The 17,738-nt window shown below is 55.0% G+C and overlaps 1 protein-coding gene across 5 annotated transcripts; it reads right to left on the bottom strand.

Annotated features, from left to right (window-relative positions):
• Nucleotides 1-1,122: 1,122 nt before the first annotated feature.
• TBX3 (T-box transcription factor 3) lies at nucleotides 1,123-13,556 on the bottom strand. 5 transcript variants are annotated; one of them, XM_040081224.2, is made up of 8 exons: nucleotides 13,474-13,556; nucleotides 11,952-12,397; nucleotides 9,862-10,129; nucleotides 8,478-8,624; nucleotides 6,267-6,343; nucleotides 4,815-4,972; nucleotides 2,823-3,526; nucleotides 1,123-2,241 (listed from the first exon to the last, which is right to left on the bottom strand). In XM_040081224.2, exons 2-8 carry the CDS (start codon nucleotides 12,344-12,346, stop codon nucleotides 1,795-1,797), a joined length of 2,196 nt encoding a protein of 731 aa, XP_039937158.1. In that variant the 5' UTR covers nucleotides 12,347-12,397; nucleotides 13,474-13,556; the 3' UTR covers nucleotides 1,123-1,794. The 5 variants fall into 5 exon arrangements, with proteins under 5 accessions (XP_039937158.1, XP_039937157.1, XP_039937160.1 ...); XM_040081223.2 differs by lacking the exon at nucleotides 13,474-13,556 and adding an exon at nucleotides 13,063-13,462; XM_040081226.2 differs by lacking the exons at nucleotides 11,952-12,397; nucleotides 13,474-13,556 and adding exons at nucleotides 10,436-10,507; nucleotides 10,611-10,692.
• Between the last annotated feature and the right edge of the window lie 4,182 nt (nucleotides 13,557-17,738).

Below are 17,738 nucleotides of genomic sequence, written 5' to 3'. Positions count from 1 at the left end.
ACCTTCATTTTTTTTTTTTTTTTTTCCTTTGAACCAGCTCTGAGCACCTGACTTTCAACCCAAGGAAATATGCACTCACTCAAACAAAGACAACAATAAGCACAGTAGTAAAACTCCATCGCAGGGTTGTTTTCTGACACACCGAGGAAACGGGCAAAAATAATAGAAAGTAAAGAAAATCCTAGAATTTTCACCTTTTTCTTTTTTTTTTCTTTCTCTCAAGCCACTGGAGAAGCCTGTTGTCGTGTATAACCGTAGATAATTTTGTGGCTGTTGACATTTTGAACACTGAAGAAATCGAGGATTAAAAGCTACCATGTCACACTGCTTTGTCTTTTCCTCTCTTTGATTTTTTTTTTTTTTAAAGGTCTTTGATTAATTTGGTTTCTTTTTTCTGCTTCGCCTTTTGCATTCGGCTCCTTGACCAAAGGACGAGGTTTTCCTGGGCTGAGCTCTCATTTAAAAACGGAGCCCTCACAAATGGGGGAATTTCTCCTCTGGGTCGGGATCTATGTTTAAAGGAATTACCAACTTGAAATGAAAACGACTAAAAATAAAAAGAGAAGGAAAAAAAAAAAAAAAAAAAGACCGCTGCAGCCGTATTTACAGAGATATGTACAATGTCAATAAATTAAAGTTTAATTTCGAGTATTCATATTCCACGTATTTACAAGAGTTATCAAATAATTACATAAATACTTTGTTTTAATAATAGTGTCCGCTCTTTTCTTCTTCTCAGTATGTTAAACCTTGTTATTGCATATACAATTAAAGAGGGAAAGCTGTGATCAATCTACACTCGAGCTACAGAGGTTTTTAGATAAAATAAATTCACTTTTTTTTTTTCTTTCCAACTACACTTCTTATTTTTGTTGCTACAAGGGAGAATGTTTAAGGTAGAGGGACAAAGGTCTTATTTTTGTTTTTATTATTATTAATAATAATTTTTCCCTGGGATTTGAAACGAGCATTAAAAATAAACAACAAAACCCCACTGAAATAAAAAATACCACCACCCCCCCTCAAAAAAAAAAAAAAAAAAAAAAAAAAAAAAAAAAAAGAGGCAGACTACTCTGGAACATGCAAAAAAAAAAAAAAAAAAAAAAAAAAAAAAAGCCACCAACTGGCTCTCAGACATCACAATAATATTTTAAACACACAGCTTCCCTTAATATCGACTGAGGGGGTTGTGGTTAACAACCCGCCCAGGAAACAACTGTTGAAGAACCAATACGCGAGTTACTTACACACTTTTCTTTCAGAGAGAGAAAAAAAATCACTTCTCTTACTTAATTTTTATTCAGAAGTTTGCTTGATTTTTTTTTGTTTTATTTTTTGTTTTAGTTTTTTTTCTTTTTTTTCTTTTTTTTTTCTTTTTTTTTTTTTTTCCGGTGTGTTTTGGGTTTGGGTTTTTATTTTTACACTGTTTAAAAAAAAAAAAAAAAAAAATTAGAGGAGGATGCCTCAAACCCCTCCGGTGCCTCGATCCGGCCAGTTCTGCTCCCTGTGAGGAGCCTCCCGCCCAGCGCTCCCCCATCCCCGGCTCTTTTTCCTTGTTCCACCAGATACCTTTTTGTTGTTAAGCACGCACACAACGCCTCGGGATTTTATATGTTGAAAAAAATAAAATAGAGGAAGAAGAAGAAGAAGAAGAAAAAAAACCCAACAAAATAAAGTAGGGAGTAAACAACAACAACAACAACAAAACACTCGCGGGGCGGAGGATGTGGTTTCTTCTTTCAAACAAAGTGCACTGCGAGACTGATTTGAAATGAGCTCCCGGGGGCCGGGGGGTTACGGGGAGCCGCTGCGGGATCTGTCCTGCTTGGGGTCGAGCCCGCTGACCAGGCGCTGGATGTTTTGCAGTTCGCTGGTGGCCGCCTCCTTGTCCGCGCCCAGCTTGGGGGACAGCGACACGGAGCCGGACGAGAGGGTGGAGGAGCGGCTGGTGAGGTCCGAGGCGGAGTCCAGGGGCACGGAGCCGGGGCTGGCGCTCAGCCCGCCCGCCTTGCCCTCTCCGGAGCCGGCGGCCAGGCCGGGCAGGGCGGTGGTGAGGAGGCTGCCGCCGTCCGACAGGGGCACGGGCAGCGGGTAGGGGCTGTAGCGGAGCCGCGGCCGCACGGCGCTCAGGAACGGGTGCCGGTGCACCGAGCTGGAAGCGGCGCTGGAGGCGGCGGCCGCCGCCGCCATGTAGGTGTAGGGGTAGGGGAAAAGGCTGCCGAAGGGAGACATGGCCAGGCCCTGCGGGAGGGGAGGAGAGACAGGAAAGGGTTACCGGCCCGCACGCTCACCGCGGGGATGCTGTCCGCCCGCCGCCCGGGCCGAGCACACGTGGGCACCACGGGGCACAGCCTGCCCGGGCTCTGCCCAAATGGCCGGGGGGGTCTCTCCCCGCTCTCCCCCTCACCGGGCGATTCTCTCCCCCTGGGGCAAGCGCCCTTCACCCGCGGGTCCAGCCCCCGCCCCGCTCCGCAGGGCAGCCCCGGGCACAGCCCCCCCGACGGCGGCTGCGCTCCGCAGGCTGGGACGCGCCCCGCAGCGGCCCGGCCCTGCCCCGGTGGCTCTCAGGGGTGCGGGACTCCGGAGGTCAGCGGGGAGGGTGGGAGAGCTCAGGGGGATCACGCTGGGCCACCCCCCCCCGCCCACAGCTTCCCCTCCTCCGACTTTGTGCCAAGCCCTGGGACCGGCCCCTGAGAGGGGCAGCGGGGGGTACATCCCAGCGGGGAATTTAAAGGAGGTGCCCGCTGCCCACCCCCCCCGTCCCCGTCCCCAGGGTCGGAGCCCCCCCGGCCCGGAGGGGCGGCGCGGGGGGATTGCGGTACCTGCGAAGCCAGGACGTGCTGCTGCAGATGGAAAGGCAAAGCAGCCGCCGACGCTCCCGAGAGTCCCTGGGCCGCCGCCGTGGCCATGACGGTGTTGTCCAGTCCCGAGACCCCGGCGGATGCCCCGGAGACGGTGGCGAGGAGGGGCCCCATGCCCGCGGCCATGCCGGAGAAGGCTCCCCCCATGGCGAACTGCCCGGGGTGCAGCAGCAGCGGGTGCCCGTTCCCCAGCGGGTTGAAGAACTGCTGGCCGGCCAGGGCAGGGGGAAAGCCGAGGTTCTGCAAGTGTCCCTGGCTCAGGTGGGCCGCGCTGTCGGTTTGGACCGTCAGGGGGGTGAAGGGCTCTTTGCCCAGCAGTCGGTTCTCGTCTACTTTGGGGCCATCCCTGAGGGGGCTTTTCAGTTCCTCGCCGCTCAGGCTTCCCCCCCGGGTGCTGGAAGAGATGGTAGCCGGGCTGTGCCGGGAGTCCGGAGGGGCTTTCTCAGTCCTCTCTCGGCTCCGACTCCCTGCCGAGTCCCCGGGGAAGAAGTGGCTTTTGGAGGGGCTGCCGCCCTTGTCCCGGGGGTCGTCCCCCGCGGTGGCAGCGGAGCTGGCCGGCGCTGGGGTGGCGGCGGTGGTCGTGCTGATTTTGCCCGACTCGTTGCCTTCTAGCAAGGGGTCGTCTTTGCTGTCTGCATCGCTGTCTCCCTCGCTGGGGCAGAGATCTGCAAGACAAAGGGGGCCCGGGGCTGGGATCCGGCGCTGCACATCCCGAAATCCCCGCAGGGCTGGGAGAGGGGGCACAGACGCTTCCTGGCCGGCCAGAGGTTTGTGTGAAAATACTTCCCTTTTTAAATTATTATATAAATAAATACAGCCCCTAGCTCCCACCGCCCGCCCCGTCCAAGCCAGCCCGAGTTTTACACAAAGCAGCAAAATTGGCTGCGAAACAAAGCAGCGGCCCGGAGGAGCGACCCCCCAGCCGGGCGGGCCCGGGGCCAGCGGCTCCGCTCCCCCGGGCTCCCCGGGAGCCCCCAGGGACCCCCCTCCTTCCCCGGCTGCAGCGGGGGTAGAGGAGGAACGGGACAGCAGCAACCTCGGGGCAGGGCCGAAGGGCTTTGGGGATGTGTCTCCTACGAAGTTTTCATCCCTTCCAATGGGGGAACTTTGCAAACGCACGCAGAGACACCCCGCCGCCGTCCTCATCGCCCCGCCGGCCCCCCTTCTCCCCAAACGCATGCACGGCTTCGCTGGATTCCTCTGCACTTCATCTCCCAATTTCAGCGCCCCAGGTGCGAAGCTCTGGTTTGCTTTTCGGGTCCCCTCCCAGCTCCCCTCCCCTCAGCTCGGCAGGCCCTTTAAAAAAACGAGTAAAGCAACTACAAAAAAGAGGTTGTTTCCTCCTCCCCCTGCCCCCCCCCGGCCCGGGATGGATTAATCCATACGAGAGAGCTGCAGACAGCTCCCAACCCCGCGCGGAGAAACCCAGGGCGACTTTTCTATAACAAAGTTCGGGACTGTATCCAGGGGAAAGATCCTTCCTCTAGTAACAGATTCACTGAGGAATATTAATGGAGTGACTCCAGTTTTGAACTTTTGCCCCGTGGTCTGTCTTTGCTCCCTTGACTCGGAGCTGGCTCCTTTCTGAACCAAGGAGGGGAGGGCTGAGTGCGCAGCGAGGGGAGAGCGAGGCCGGGGGGGAGAGGGAGAGGAGGAGTGAGGAAGGCGAGGAGAGGAGAGTGAGAGGGGAGAAGGGACGAGAGGGAAGGACGAAAAGAAAGGAAACAAGAAGAGTGAGGGAAAGAGAGGGAGGAAAAGCTAAAGAGAGAAAGAATAGAGAGAAGAGAGCAAAGAGACAAAACATGAGAAGGAAAGAGGCAGGAAGGAAGGCAAGAGGGGAAGAAGGAAGGAAAAGGGGCCGGTGCCAGAGGGCAGTGGTACAGGCCGGGGTTGGCACCACACAGAGCAGGCACCCAGACTCTCCCAGAGCAGACCAGGGGCCCCAGCTCTCACCTTTGAGGCTGGAGGTGCCCACGGCGGGCACGGCAGGACAGGAGGACTGGGCAAAGCACTTGAAGGCCGTCTGCTCATTGGACGACTCGTCCGAGGTGGGATTCTCCTTCTTCTGCCTCTCGTCGTACACGCGCATGGACTGCAGCGTCAGCTGCTTCCTGCGGGCACAGAACTCGCTGGGCAAGGCCCCCAGGGACCCCCGGGACCCCCCGGGACCCCTCCCCAGCCCCTCCCGGAGCTCCTATTCGGGCACGAGTAGCGCAGGGGAATTAAGAGCCACGGCTCCCTTGAGGAGGAGAGCGCGTTTCTGGCAGGCAGGGCTTGGCTGCTAATAAGAGATTTCTTGGAAGCGCGAGCGGCTCCTCAGCGAGGGCTGATATTAAAGACAAGGGGCGGAGGGGAGAGGGAAACATTCCCTGGAGATTAGCTTTTAAAAGGCAAGGATGTTCCAGAGATATGAGCCATCTTAATGGTTGCTAAGATTGCTAGGAAGTGGTTATTTTGTTAGGCACTTTATGTAATCTTTTCACCAACAATTAACCCGGAGTAAAAAAATCTATTTATATTTAGAGAAATTAGAAATCATTTCCGTCCTGTGGCTCCAGCGCTGGCTTTATTTTCACGCTGATGGACAAGAGGAGCTGGCGTGTGCCTGTTTGTGTGTGTGCTGGGCAGGGAGAGAGGCCTCTTGGTTTACACCACGTTTCCCCCACCTTTTTATTTTGTTGTTTGTTTGAAAAAAAGAGGAACAGATCGATTTATTCATTATCTAACCCCCTGTGCAAATGGCTAAAATATCCTGTTTCCTGTAACACAACCAAACAGACATATCCCCCATCGAAGGTGGAAAAATTGTCCTTTTTTTTTCTCCTTATATTTTATTCTTATATTAAAAATAAAAGTCTCAAGTCCCATTATAATGTGTTCTGTCTGCCTACCTGGGACACAAACTGTGTCCCGTTGAGGAAAATACAAAGAATCTTCTATCATTAATTACTTCCATATTCATGAGGTACCTCTCTCCAAACTGTTCATTTATATGTTTCTCCTCCACGTTTTACTCCTTTCCATGCACTGCCCAGAAAAATGCCAGAGGAGATTCAAGCAGTGCTCAGGCCTCACTTGTCCCTCTTCTCCAGTCCCAGATCCAAACTACTCTGTAATATTCCCCTCTCCAATTTTTAAGGGAATGTTTTTCTCCGGTAACATTTCCTTAGCGTACTGCACTCCCTTTGGCCAGTCATCCCCTGCGACGCGAAAACTCAACGTGGAAAGCCGGAAAGAATTCCCATGCAATCCCTTCGACGTTATTAACGCCAAGATCCTTATGGATTTTGGCGGGGGCAAGTGTGGTTTGGAGGCGAGGCAAGGTGATTTCGACCTCTGCTCGTGTTCTGAGCTTAACACATGAAAACCAAACGAGGCGCCTGCACAGAATCGAGCCAGACTCACCTCTTTTCCCTCCTTCCATTCCCGGTGTCCCGAAAACCTTTGGCAAAGGGGTTGTTGTCAATTTTTAATTGTGTGATCTATAGGATAGAGAGGGGAAAAAAAAAAAAATAGCCAGGGGGTTAGGGCGGAATAAGGAGATTTTTGTATTAAAAAATACAAACCCCCACTCTTCCCAGTCCCCCCAGTGCTGGCAGGAGTAGGACAGGGCAGGGGGCAAAGGTCCTTGGTTTCTGGGTGAATCCATGTGTTTTCCTGAGCTGTTTGGAGGCAGCTCGCCCCCAATCCCCCGCCGGGCTGGCCGGTGACCTGGACCGTGGTGGCAATGAAAGAGCCCCGTGTTGCTGCCACCACATCGGAATTAATTGAGCCGTGCAATGAGATCCATACAAGTTATGCCTGCGCTTAAAACTCTTTAAATACCATAATTAAACCGCAAAGGAATCGTACCCACCCCCTCGCTATAATAAAATACTTCATATAATCGCATTATGCTCCGTGTGTGTTGGGGCGCCAGGGGTGCCAGGAGCCCGTTCCTATATTTTAGTGGGGTGCGTGTGGCAGTTTTTCGGTTTGGGTTTCCTCGGGGTTCAGGTCGTGGCAGGGAATGCCTGTGGGGAGGGATGGGGGGTGCGGGGCATCCCGCAAGTGCCCGGTGCCCTCCGTTCGATGCACGGAGCCGAACCCACAGCCTGGCCGGGGCTCAGCCCGCTGGAACAGGATGCGAGCGGGAATGTCGCCTCCCCGCCGCCCCATTCCCCGGCTGGAAGCACAGCAGCCCCCCAGCTTAGGAGCAGAGAATGAGCCCGAAAAGGAAACCCCGCCGGTGCCCGAGCGCGGGCAGGACCGGCCCTGGCTCCCGAGTCACCCCCCCCGCCGCACACACGGGATCAGGAGAGAGCAGGAAAACCCCGCTGCTAAAACCAGCGGGACTTTTAATCCAGGTGCTCCCGGCCGTGCCTTCTGCTCCCCCCGCGCCCGGCCGAGCGCTCCCCGCCGCTTCCGCACGCCGCTTCCCAGCCGATTTCATGGCAATCACACAAATATGCTCATTTCTGCCCTTCAACCGAGCCGCCCCCAGCTGATAGAGCGGGGCGGCCAGCCCTGCTGATAAGTCCCAAAGCAAAGTCTACTCCCTGCACACGCATTTTCTTTCAGTTTCCTTGCGAGTGCCCGGCTGCAGGGAGAGAGGAAAATAGCCCGAGCCCCGAGGGGGAAGCGGCTTTTTTGGACACCGAGGGCAGAAGGCTACAGACCCCCCCTTTTCACCCCTGAATTCTTTACGGTGGAAGATGTGAGGGGCAGAGAGGGGCACGGGGGAGCTGCAGCGAGCGGGCGCTGCGCATCCAGAGCCTCTGCGCTCAACGCACGCAAAGTTGTAGTCCACAGACAACAAAAAAAAAAAAAAATCAAAGCCCCTTTTTTGGCTCCTTCCCTTCCTTCCACTTGACTCAATCATCGTAAATTCGCCTTTTGCCACTCTCCCAGATATACCACCTTCATCGCAAGCGACAATAAACCGGCAGCAATGGAAAGGCAGCGTTTGCAGCGCTGCAAAACTTTCTCACACGGGCTTTTTCGGCCCTTCCAGCTAAATCCAAGCGAGATACCCCTCTCTGACCAGAGCATATTTCTGCACCACAAAAATAATAAAACACTGCAGGATGAAAAAAAAAAATCATAATATAATAATAATAGGAACCAGACGTGCTCTCCAGCCTTATTGCCAATTGCTGTTAAAGGAGCTAAAACAGCACAAAGGCCAGGAAGAATTACAAAATCTCAGCCCCGCTGCTCTCCCCACTCTGTCTTTCGACACACGGAGCCGAGTTTTTTTATTATTTTTTTTTCCCTGACGCATCCTAGATTAAACTCACACTAAGAGCAGCAAACCCCACCCCATCCCTTTTCTCATTCTGGGGAGATACACTTGGGGAGGGAAATGGTTGAAAACCCCTAAACATTCTCGCCCTCACCCCCAGTCCTCCCTCCTTTTAATTGCCTTCCCCGAGGTCTGTACTCGGGGAGCGCTCGACCCCCTCCCCCAGCACTTTCCCGAAGTTGGACCAAGGAGGTTTTGGGGGAAAAGACGAGGGGGGAGAGAGAGAGAGAGAAGAGCGGGATGGGCTTCGTGAGTTTTAAAGGAACAATGCAGAGTAAAAGTTCTCTCAAAAGCCAAAACACGTAAAACAAATCCTCTCTTAATCGCCTTACCTTATCATTCTGGTATGCGGTCACTGCGATGAATTCAGTCTCCGGGAAAACGTAGGTCCTGAACGTGCTGTAAGGAAGCTTGAGGATATCGTTGGCTCGGACGATGTGGAACCGGGGCTGGTACTTGTGCATGGAGTTTAAAATGGTCTGGGGGGGGCAGCGGCCGGCAGCAGCGAGGGCAGGAGGGGAGAAAGAAGACGGTCAGCAGGAGCAGCATTCCCCCAGCCATCGGCACTTTCTCCTTCTAATTTGCCTTCCCTCTCCTTCCTCCCCTCACTCCTCCTCCCCGCCAAGCACACTCCAAACACACGCACACGCCTCGCAGCATCCAACTGAAAGTACTGACAGCTCCAGCTCGGGGTTAGGCTCTCGCTGGACCTCTCGAAGGAGAGGAGAGAGCGGGGAATCCCCTCAGAACCCTGCTCGGGGACGGGGAGAAGCTCTTTGGGCTCCGGCAGCGATGTCTTTTGATTTCAAAGTGTAAAAAAAGAAAAAAATAAAATCAAGCAAAGCAGCAGCAGCAGCTACAGTTGCAACACCACCCCGAGAGCCTCGGCTCGGTCTAATTGCGTGCCCCAATTCACTTAAGGCCTTCTGCGAACGGCAAAAATGTATCGTCTAATCAAATCACAGCAGCAAATGCAATCTTCGGCACATTAGAGATCCCCCGGCCGCGGCCACCACCGGCAAGCCCCGGCTCCGAGGCGGAGGCTTTCCCAGGAATAGAAAGAAATGGCCAGGATCGGCAGAGCACTTATCAGCAGGTTTGTTTGATTTCACTCTCAGGGTAAGTTTTTATCTCTGCACACCCGGTAAATGTAAAGGAGTGGATAGACATGAATGGGCAACTTGACCTCTGCTTTTGGTCCCTGTTTATTTTCACTCCGGCTTGCTTTACATTATCCAGATTAATATAGATTTAAACGTTTGCGTACTTAGGCCTTTAAGCCCTTTATACACATATGCGTATCGTTTTCCTACGCTTAGAAAGTGTGATCGACTTTATTAAAAATATATATAGATATATAAAGTCACCGCAGCTCTGAGAAATATCGAGTTGCGCTGCGCTGGAAATGTATCCCTGAAGTTAACGCTGCATGGCACGGGGAGGTTACAGAGCAAACTCCAGGCTTTAATCCTGACCCCAGCAGGAGGAAAAAATCGAGGGCTATTAAAAAGCGGACAGATGCCCGTCCCCGGGTGCGTGGGGAGGTCTTTCTGCCCCGTTTCCCCGCATTCCGGCCGCCTGCCGGGGCTGCCAGCGGGGCCAGCCCGGCCGAGCAGCCGCCGTGCTGCGGGCACACCCCCGGGCCGGGACCCCCGCTCCGGACGGGTGGCGAGGGAGGGGAAAAGGGGGGCAAAGGAAGGTGTAAAAGGCACTCACAAATCCGTGCTTGTCAGAGATGTTGTTAGTGAGCTTCAGCTTGTGAAAGGTGACGACTTTGGACATCCATTGTTCGCCGGTGGCCGGGCTGTCCGGGTGGATGTACATTCTCTTTGGCATTTCAGGGTCAGCCTTGCCGGCTACCATCCACCGGGAATTATGGAATTTGTACCTACAATCATCAGCCGCCACAATATCCATCAATAAAATGTACTTGGCCTTTTTATCCAGTCCAGTGCATCTCACTTTAAATGGAGGGAACATTCTCCTATGGGCAGAGGGGGGGAGGGAGGGGGGGGGGGGGAAAGAGAAGAAAAGACAAGACAAAACAAAAATAAAATTAATTACAGCGTTTAAGCAAGCTTCTGAATTTTGGTAGCGCTTCTACCAAGCAGCTACTTCACCTTTCAAAAGCAGCAGAGTAACCCTGTGTCCAGCAGAAAGGTTTTCCCCTCACCACCACCCCCCCGCCCCCCGCGAAAAGGTTTCTCAAATGCTTAAAAGTTGCAGGAGAAAATAAAATAGTCCCTGGATAGGAACTGTAGGCATTCCCTAGAAATCGGCAGGAGCCTACCTCTCCCTGCCGTTCCTAAACAGCAAAGGCCCAATTTGGGCTCTGATCTCTCATTAGTTTCCTTTTTGCCTGCTAAACAAAGAAATGGGAGCTGATCGCACCCCGATAAAATAAACCGTCTGAACTATTCCAGCCCAACTTCCCGACCAAGTGCGGGGTTTTACACTTTACAGACCAGAATTAAAAAACCCCAGCGAGGGCAGCCGGGGCTCTCCCCGGGCTCCGGGGATCCCCCCGTGTGCCGAGGGCTCTCCGCAAACCCCGCTCCCCTCCGCTCCCAGCTCCGGCTCCAAACTGCAACAGGATACCACAAATTTGCTGTTTATTATATCGAGTGGTTGGCATTCAGCAAATCTCAACTTAAAAGGAAACACATGACTTTGCAACTTGTAAGAGCTCTTAATACTGGCCGAGGCTTTCATGCAAAAAAAAAAAAAACCAAAAAACTTTTGACCACAATTAACAGAAAGAAAACTTCGGGAAAGCAGTAAAATGGGCGAGAAGATTTTTTTCCCCCACCTTGCTGCTTTTAGGACTTGTATTTATTTTTTTTTTTTTTTTCCCTGTAGCCTGCAACTGGTGCTTTGCGAATAGGCGAAGCTCCAGCAAGGCAGCTGAAGGCCATCTAAGAAGACTTTTCAGGAGTGGCTTCCTCGAGTAATTCCCCTGGCAAATCACATGTGGAGAGTTTGGGAGGTTTCTCAGAGAGCCCCTTAGAAAAACACCCGGGCGCAAAGGGGGTTTTCACCCTACGTATCATCACAGCAATAGGCAGAGTTGTAAAAGAGTCCGGATGTCAATGAGTAGCGAATATAGAGAGAGATTTCAGACGGGCAAACATATAAAAAGCAGAAATGCCGAGCGTGGACGCACCGTGTGTGTTCATTCATTCCCACGTGAAGGTTACATAAATACAGGGACAGGCAGCGCGGAGCTGCAAACCCTTCCCTGCCACTCCTGCAGCAGCTGCAGGACGGCTGGGGAGTTTTGTCAGCTTTTCTGTAAATTTCCAGACTTAATCAGTGGGCACAAACCCAGCCGAGATCCCAGCACAGAGAGAGGCACAGCCTGACACACCGAGCCTATCTGCCCTCCCGCCCCACCAGCAGCCAGACGCCGCTCCAAAGGATTTTTTCCTTCATTCCCCTTCCTTAAGGAAGAAAAACTGCGCGTAGCGAGGCTGAAAAGCAGGCCAGCCCCTTTGCCAACCCCGAATTATTCTCTTGCTGCTCCCAGTTTTCTCCAGCAAGCATTAAGCTGCTGAACCATGAAGGGACCCTCTCACCCCCTGCACACACACACGCTGAGCAGGGCCGGGTCGTGCTCGGGCTTTTCCCGGCAGCGTGCTGCCCCAGACGGGCTCGGATCTTCAGCTGCCTAAAGCTTTCCATAATTCCAGGTGAAAGGAGATTCACGGAGGAAACCGCCAGAGAAAGAGCCTTGCCCTGGTGGGGGTCCAGAGACTGAGGGGTGGGGGACAGGGGGGGAAAGGCACGAACCCCCGACCCAGACCTACCTTCCCGATTTGGTAATCACCATCTCCGTGCCTCTTTTATGGAATTGCTCCCAAAGCTCTTTAGCTTCCAGATGCACTTTCGGATCGTCTTCTACCTCTTCTTCCGGCTCCAGAGTTTTTAAAGGCCTCAGATGGGCTGCTGCCTGGTGACCCAGGGAAGAAAAGGGAATACCAGTCTCTGCAGCCCCCACTAACTGATCCATGATGGGTTTAGCCAGAGCCCCGGGAAGAGACAGGGCGGCCGCCCCGTTGGGAGGCAAAGCCAGAGCCGGGAAGAAGGGAGGCTGATGTCCCAACACAGCGCTCATGGCAAAGTCCGGTGCCCGGTGCGGTAAAAAAGGATGATAAGCCATGCTTGTCCCAGGGATTACTGGATCTCTCATCGGTAAATTCATCCACTCCACTCCTCGCTCTTCCTTACTGCTGGAGTAGTCCCGGAGTGGTTTCTAACAGCACATCACGAAGAAGAAAAATTAAGGTAACAACAATAACAGCAACAAAGCACCAAAAACCAAAAATTAAAAATTAAAAAAAAAAAAAAAAAAAAAAAAAAAAGGTCGGGGGAGACAAGCTCTAAACAGCACAGTACATGAGCGAGAGGCAGAACTTCTACAGCCTACAACTTCCCGAGCCGGGGCACATCCCCAGCCCTCGGGACAGCGGATTAACAGGATTGTTCATTATTAGTCTTGCTCTTTCTCGTGTTCGGTCTCTGAGGTTTTGTTTTGCTTTTCAGTTGTATGCGTTTTGTTTTTTGGGTTTTTTTCCCCGAGTGGAAGTCCTTGCGCTGGAAAAGAAACGCCGAAGAAGGGAAGAAAAAAAAATCCACCGGGTTCGCTGTCTGCTCCTGTTGCCGCAGAAGGGCTGGACAAACCGAAATCCTTTTTTTTTTTTTTTTTTTTTTTTCTTCTTCTTCTTCTTTTTTTCTCTTAGTCCCAATCTCTCTTCTCTTCTTCCGTGGCGGAGGGTGACGGCTCGAAGCTGGGTTTTCTTTTTGGGCGGCTGTCTCTCTTCCCCCTCCCCCCCACCCCTCCACCTTTCCTCCGTACGGTCAGGCTGCCGAGCAGAGGCTGGGAAAGGAGGGAAAGCAGAAAGAAGCAAACAAACCCACCCCCCCTCGCCGGCCGAGGAAGGCTCCTGAGCAACCTTCAGCAGCAAAAACTTGTAGGGAAATCTCGTTTCCGCCTCGCCTTCCTCACTCCCCAAGCAGGAGCTGGTCAGGGTGCCCTGATTTCCATCAGGATCTCTTCTTTCTTTCACCTTCCTTTTTTTTTTTTTTTTTTTTTTTTAATTTATTTTTCCCCCTCTCTTTCTCTTTCGCTGTGCCTTAAAAAAAAAAAAAAAATCTGGCAGGATTATACTGTTGTCTCCATAAAAGCGAGAGAGAAAGTGAGAGGGAAAGAGAAAGGAAGAGAAAAAGGGGGGAGGGAGAAAGAGAGGAAAAGAGAAAGAGAGAGAAGAGAGAGGGAGAAGGAGCCTCTCGGCTCTGAGAATTCCCTGTGAGTCTGTGCTCTGCGCGCACCCGATCGTAGGGATGTGTTGTGGGTTACAGGGGAGCTGGAGCCGCCTTGATTGGCTCTTTGACGCTTTCGGACCAATTGTGAGGCTCCATAGGCGGGGTTCTGACAGCTCGGGTGGAGGGGGACAGCGCCGAGTTATAAAAAGAAGGTGTCGGAAACTGTAACGCTGCAGCAAAGCATCACTAGTACTTCGGGCCGTGTGAATATGTCAACATGATCAGAGGGGAGGGAGCAGCGAGGGAGGAGGGAAGGGGGCGGCAGCGCCCGCCTCCAGCGGGGTGCGGGGGGCCGCCTCGCCCCCCGGCCTCCCGGGCACTGCCCGGCCGCTCTCCCCCGGTAGGAGCTTCCCGAGCGCCGGCGGCGGGGGGGGCTCCCCGCCTGGCCCTGGGGGGGTCCGAAGCCGCGTTCCCCCCTTCCCCAAACGCCGCCGGTCCCGTAGCGGGGGCACCCTGCGTTCCCCCCGGCCCGGAGCCGCCTCGGGAGGCCGCCGCGCCGCACGCCCATCCCCTGCCGCCGCTCCCCGCGGCCGCCGGGTTGGTGTCACCCCCCTGCCGCTGCCCCCGCGCCGTTTTTCCCCTCCCCGGTAAAGTTGCTTTCTTTAAACGGCACCTCCAGGCCGGGAGCCGGGCCCTTTCCTTTCCCCCGCCGATCTGGGGGTGAGCTCCGCGGCTCGGGGGAGGCTCCGCGGCTCTTTCCCCCCGCTCGGAGCTCGGCTCCGGCGGCTGCAGCGGCCGCGGCCGCCGTTATTATTGTTGTGGTGGGCGGCTGGAGGCTGCGGCGGGCGAGCGGCGGCTGCCGCTGGCTCGGCTCCGGCCCCGGCGGCTGCTGATCGAGGAGGGAAGCGAGAGGCCGCTGGAAAATGGGATTTTAATGTATTTATTATTCCTTTTTTTTTTCTTTCTTTCTTTGGCGTTGCGGATTAAGGCCACTCGGCTGGCACCGGCGCCGACAGGGTTACGCTCCCACACCCCTCCTCTTCCACGAGGTGCGCGGGGAGGAGGAGACGGGAAGTGCGGCTTTCCCTGCGCCCGGGCCGGGGCAGCGCCGGGCGGGGGGGGCCCAGCTCCGGGTTCAGCCCGGCTCGCATGGAGCCAGCCACCCCCCGGGAAAGGCGTCACGCGTGGGTCTGATCCGACCCCAGGAAGAGGGAAGAGCCGGGCAGGATCCTCCGGGGAAGTTTCTGGGGAGATATATTCCTTTTGAGGGGAGCGGGTGAGGGCGGCTATGGGTGTGTGACAGTGCAGGGCAGCAAGAGGGGGCTTGTGACCGTGCGTGCCGTGGGCATGCAGGGCACGGAGCGCCCACGCGTGTCAGGTAGGGTATCCCAGCGCTGGAAGGTGCCGAATCACTCCCCTGCCCTGCGGAGGGAGGGGGGAAATCGCCCGACGCCCCCCACCCTACTTTAAAGAGGGGAGGATAATCCTCCGGGAGCGGAGCGGGGGAGCGCGGGGGCTCGGCGCTGGCTGCGCGCAGATGGGAGCGGAACCTCTAAAGTGATTAGCTCTTCTAACATTGCATTTTTGACGCACATGGTTAAGAGCGCTTGGCGCCAGCTTGGTGAAGTCCCTGTAGTAACCAGCGTCTAGGATCGCTTTGCATTCACCAAAATATCTCCCCTTTGGTCGGGGGTGGGGGTGAAAAGAGGAGGGAGGAAAGGAAGCGGGAATAATGCGTTCAAAGAGGATGGGGGGGGGGGGGGGGCAGAAATCTGATGTGTTTCACGAAGCCAGGAGCCTGGTTACCCGCGCAGCGCTCGGCTGCGCTGTGCGGCTGCCTATCGACCAGGAGAGCGAGTCTTTCCAACCTCTGCTCGGAACCGGTTCTCGGGCTCCTGCCGCGGTGGGAACCCCCAAAGCCTATGCCTTCCCTTCATCAGCGTCCACAGCAAACGCCCGGCGGCTTCAAGAAGTTTGCTGCAATTTCCCCGAACCGGGCCGCCACTTTCTCAGGGCGACCAGGAGGTGCCCGCGGGCTCCCGCGGGACAAGCGCTGCCGCCCCCGGCCCCGCCGCGCCCCGGCCCCCGAGCCCGCCCCGCTGGAGCGCGCCCTCGGCGCCGCGGCACGAACCGGAGTCGCTGCCGCCCTCCGCGTCTACCCCGCACCTTGCGCCGCGCTCCGCACCCACCCGCGCAGGAAAATAAAATGTTTGCCGCTTATGATTTCCAATTCCAGCGTCTGGCTAATGGCGTGCAAACTTCCGCCAGTTTGAGTGACCTCCCCGACGAAGCCCCCCGGAGACTCGTATTATGAAGGGAGGCTGCACTAATCTAAGATCAAAAGCGGGAAGGTGCGAACAGTCTTTGTCTCCCTTCGGCCGCCTCATTCCCCCTTCTGTGTGTGATAAATCTACCCTGGCGCCGACTGCGCGCTGGATGATTAATTTGCAAGCAAACAAAAGGGACCTGATGGCCAGCCATCTTAGTTAAATATTGGCTAGTGCTTCCAGCTACTTGTTAGCCTCCTCTTTGCCAGAAATAAATAAGCGAAGCGCAGAAGTAAATAAATATGGAGACTCGCAGAAATGAATGACAAAGCGAAGGGATGATAGGGGAGTAAGGGGAAAAAAAAAAAAAAAAAAAAAAAAAAAAAAAAGGGAAAAAGTGGTCGGGGTGGCTGACGGTGAAGTGCCGGGAGTGAGCGGAGGTGGGAATGGGGCTGGTGAAGGGGGGGTCAGGGTGATAGCACGTTGAGATAGCCGGCTGCCCCCGCGCCTCCCGGCCTGTCTGCAGCCTGGGCTTGCACCAAGGCCGACACTATCTTGGCTCTTCAAAGAGGCATGAAAGGTCTCCGCTGTCTCCCCGGAGAGCGGCCAGGCCGGGGCTCTCTAATCTCGGAGCACAAGAGCTAAAGGCCAGGGCCGGGGGGAGCGGCTCCCGCCCTCCCCAGCTCTTCTTCACTCCACCATCGCCAGCACCTCGATGGGTTTTTCCCTGGTCAATCCAGACCCCGGCTCTGTGGTGGCCGAGCGACTGGGAGAGCTCCGCTTCCTCGGATTTCACCCTCCTAAGCAACTTTTAGCGTTTGCACGAGAGCTCGGCGCTGCAGCGAGCTTTCCCCAGCGTATGTGTTGGAGGTGTGGGAGGAGAGAGGCTTTGGCTCTGTCCCGGTGGCCCGAAGAGCCAGCTGGAGGAAGGAGGCAAGAGGAAGATAAAGGCAGCCCAGCTTTCGGGCCCACACGTCCTCTCCCAGGCCTGCGGGAGCAGCTCCGAGGCGTGTGTGCGTGCGTGGCGCGGCTCCGCGTGCTCCATGGCCTCTGAGGAGATGCGCTGTGGGTGTGTGGCACCGGGAGGGATCTGTGCCCTGGGGCACGCCGCCGATCCCTGCTCCCACAGCAGCCCCTGAGGTGTCCCTGACACCCCCTCCGTGCGCTGGGTGCTCTGCAGGAAAGAACAAGCCTCGGTGCACGGCGAGCAGGGCCAACGCGCACAGCCTAAGTGGGGTTTTGCATCCTATCTATGCATTTCCTTATCGCGCCGCCTGTTCCAAGCATCCCCAGGGGCTCAGACCCATCCCGCCTGCCAGCAGCTCTGCATCCTGCAGGATTTATCCCTCTCCTCCCTCCCTTTCCCACGGCGACGAGGCCTCCGCTCCGTCTCCTGCCCTTCAGAAGGCAACACCCCGGCGTGGCCACGCTGTGTTTATCCGAAATAAAACGCGGCGGGCTGGTTTACTTTGGCAGGTTTGCAGTAAATACCGGCTGGAGCGCGGGGGGCATCTGGGGAGCGGTGATTACACGCTCCTTCCGAGGGAAAGCCTGCCCAGCCCCGGGCAGGCCCTTCCCCAGCCCCACAAAAGGTGTCAGGAGATGGGGGCCGTGTTGACACACATCCATCCTGGAGTGGCACTGCAGGCCGCAAGTGTAATGGAGCAGGTCCCTCAGGGAGCTCGTCCATGCACTCAGATTATACAAACTGCTGTGGGGAGAGGGGGGGAACGCTACAGCCGTTCTTTGCCTTGTCCTTTGGCAGAGCGCTTCCTCCAATTGCAAATTGGATTTCATGGAAAGCCTGGCCTAAAAAACTTTGAAAAATAACCTGCCAGAGTCTAAAAAAAACCAAACCAAAACAAAAAAAATCCCCAAGTGTTGTGAGGCATTAAAAATATCAAGAATTATGTCCCCCACATCTGTGTCCAAGCAGGCTCAGCCCCATGGTGTCCCACTGCAGTCAAAGGGGCCGTTCCCATCTCTCTGAACAGAAGGTCCCCCAGCAGGAGGATCAGACCCCCTTCCCAAAACAGCCAAGGTGAGTGCTTTGCAGAGCTGGGG

The sequence above is a fragment of the Hirundo rustica genome, chromosome 17 (genome assembly GCF_015227805.2).
Source record: "Hirundo rustica isolate bHirRus1 chromosome 17, bHirRus1.pri.v3, whole genome shotgun sequence".
NCBI classification, from domain to species: domain Eukaryota; kingdom Metazoa; phylum Chordata; class Aves; order Passeriformes; family Hirundinidae; genus Hirundo; species Hirundo rustica.
Note: the sequence above shows the minus strand (reverse complement) of the source record. Positions and strands in the feature narration are given on the sequence as shown.

Excerpts from the sequence above, each read along its gene's own strand:
- TBX3 (XM_040081224.2), bottom strand. The coding sequence starts at position 12,346 with ATGAATTTACCGATGAGAGATCCAGTAATCCCTGGGACAAGCATGGCT. Across the intron at positions 6,344-8,477 it reads CCGCATACCAGAATGATAAG|ATCACACAATTAAAAATTGA; the intron begins GTAAGGCGATTA and ends TCTATCCTATAG. Across the intron at positions 3,527-4,814 it reads GGGCACCTCCAGCCTCAAAG|ATCTCTGCCCCAGCGAGGGA; the intron begins GTGAGAGCTGGG and ends TTTGTCTTGCAG.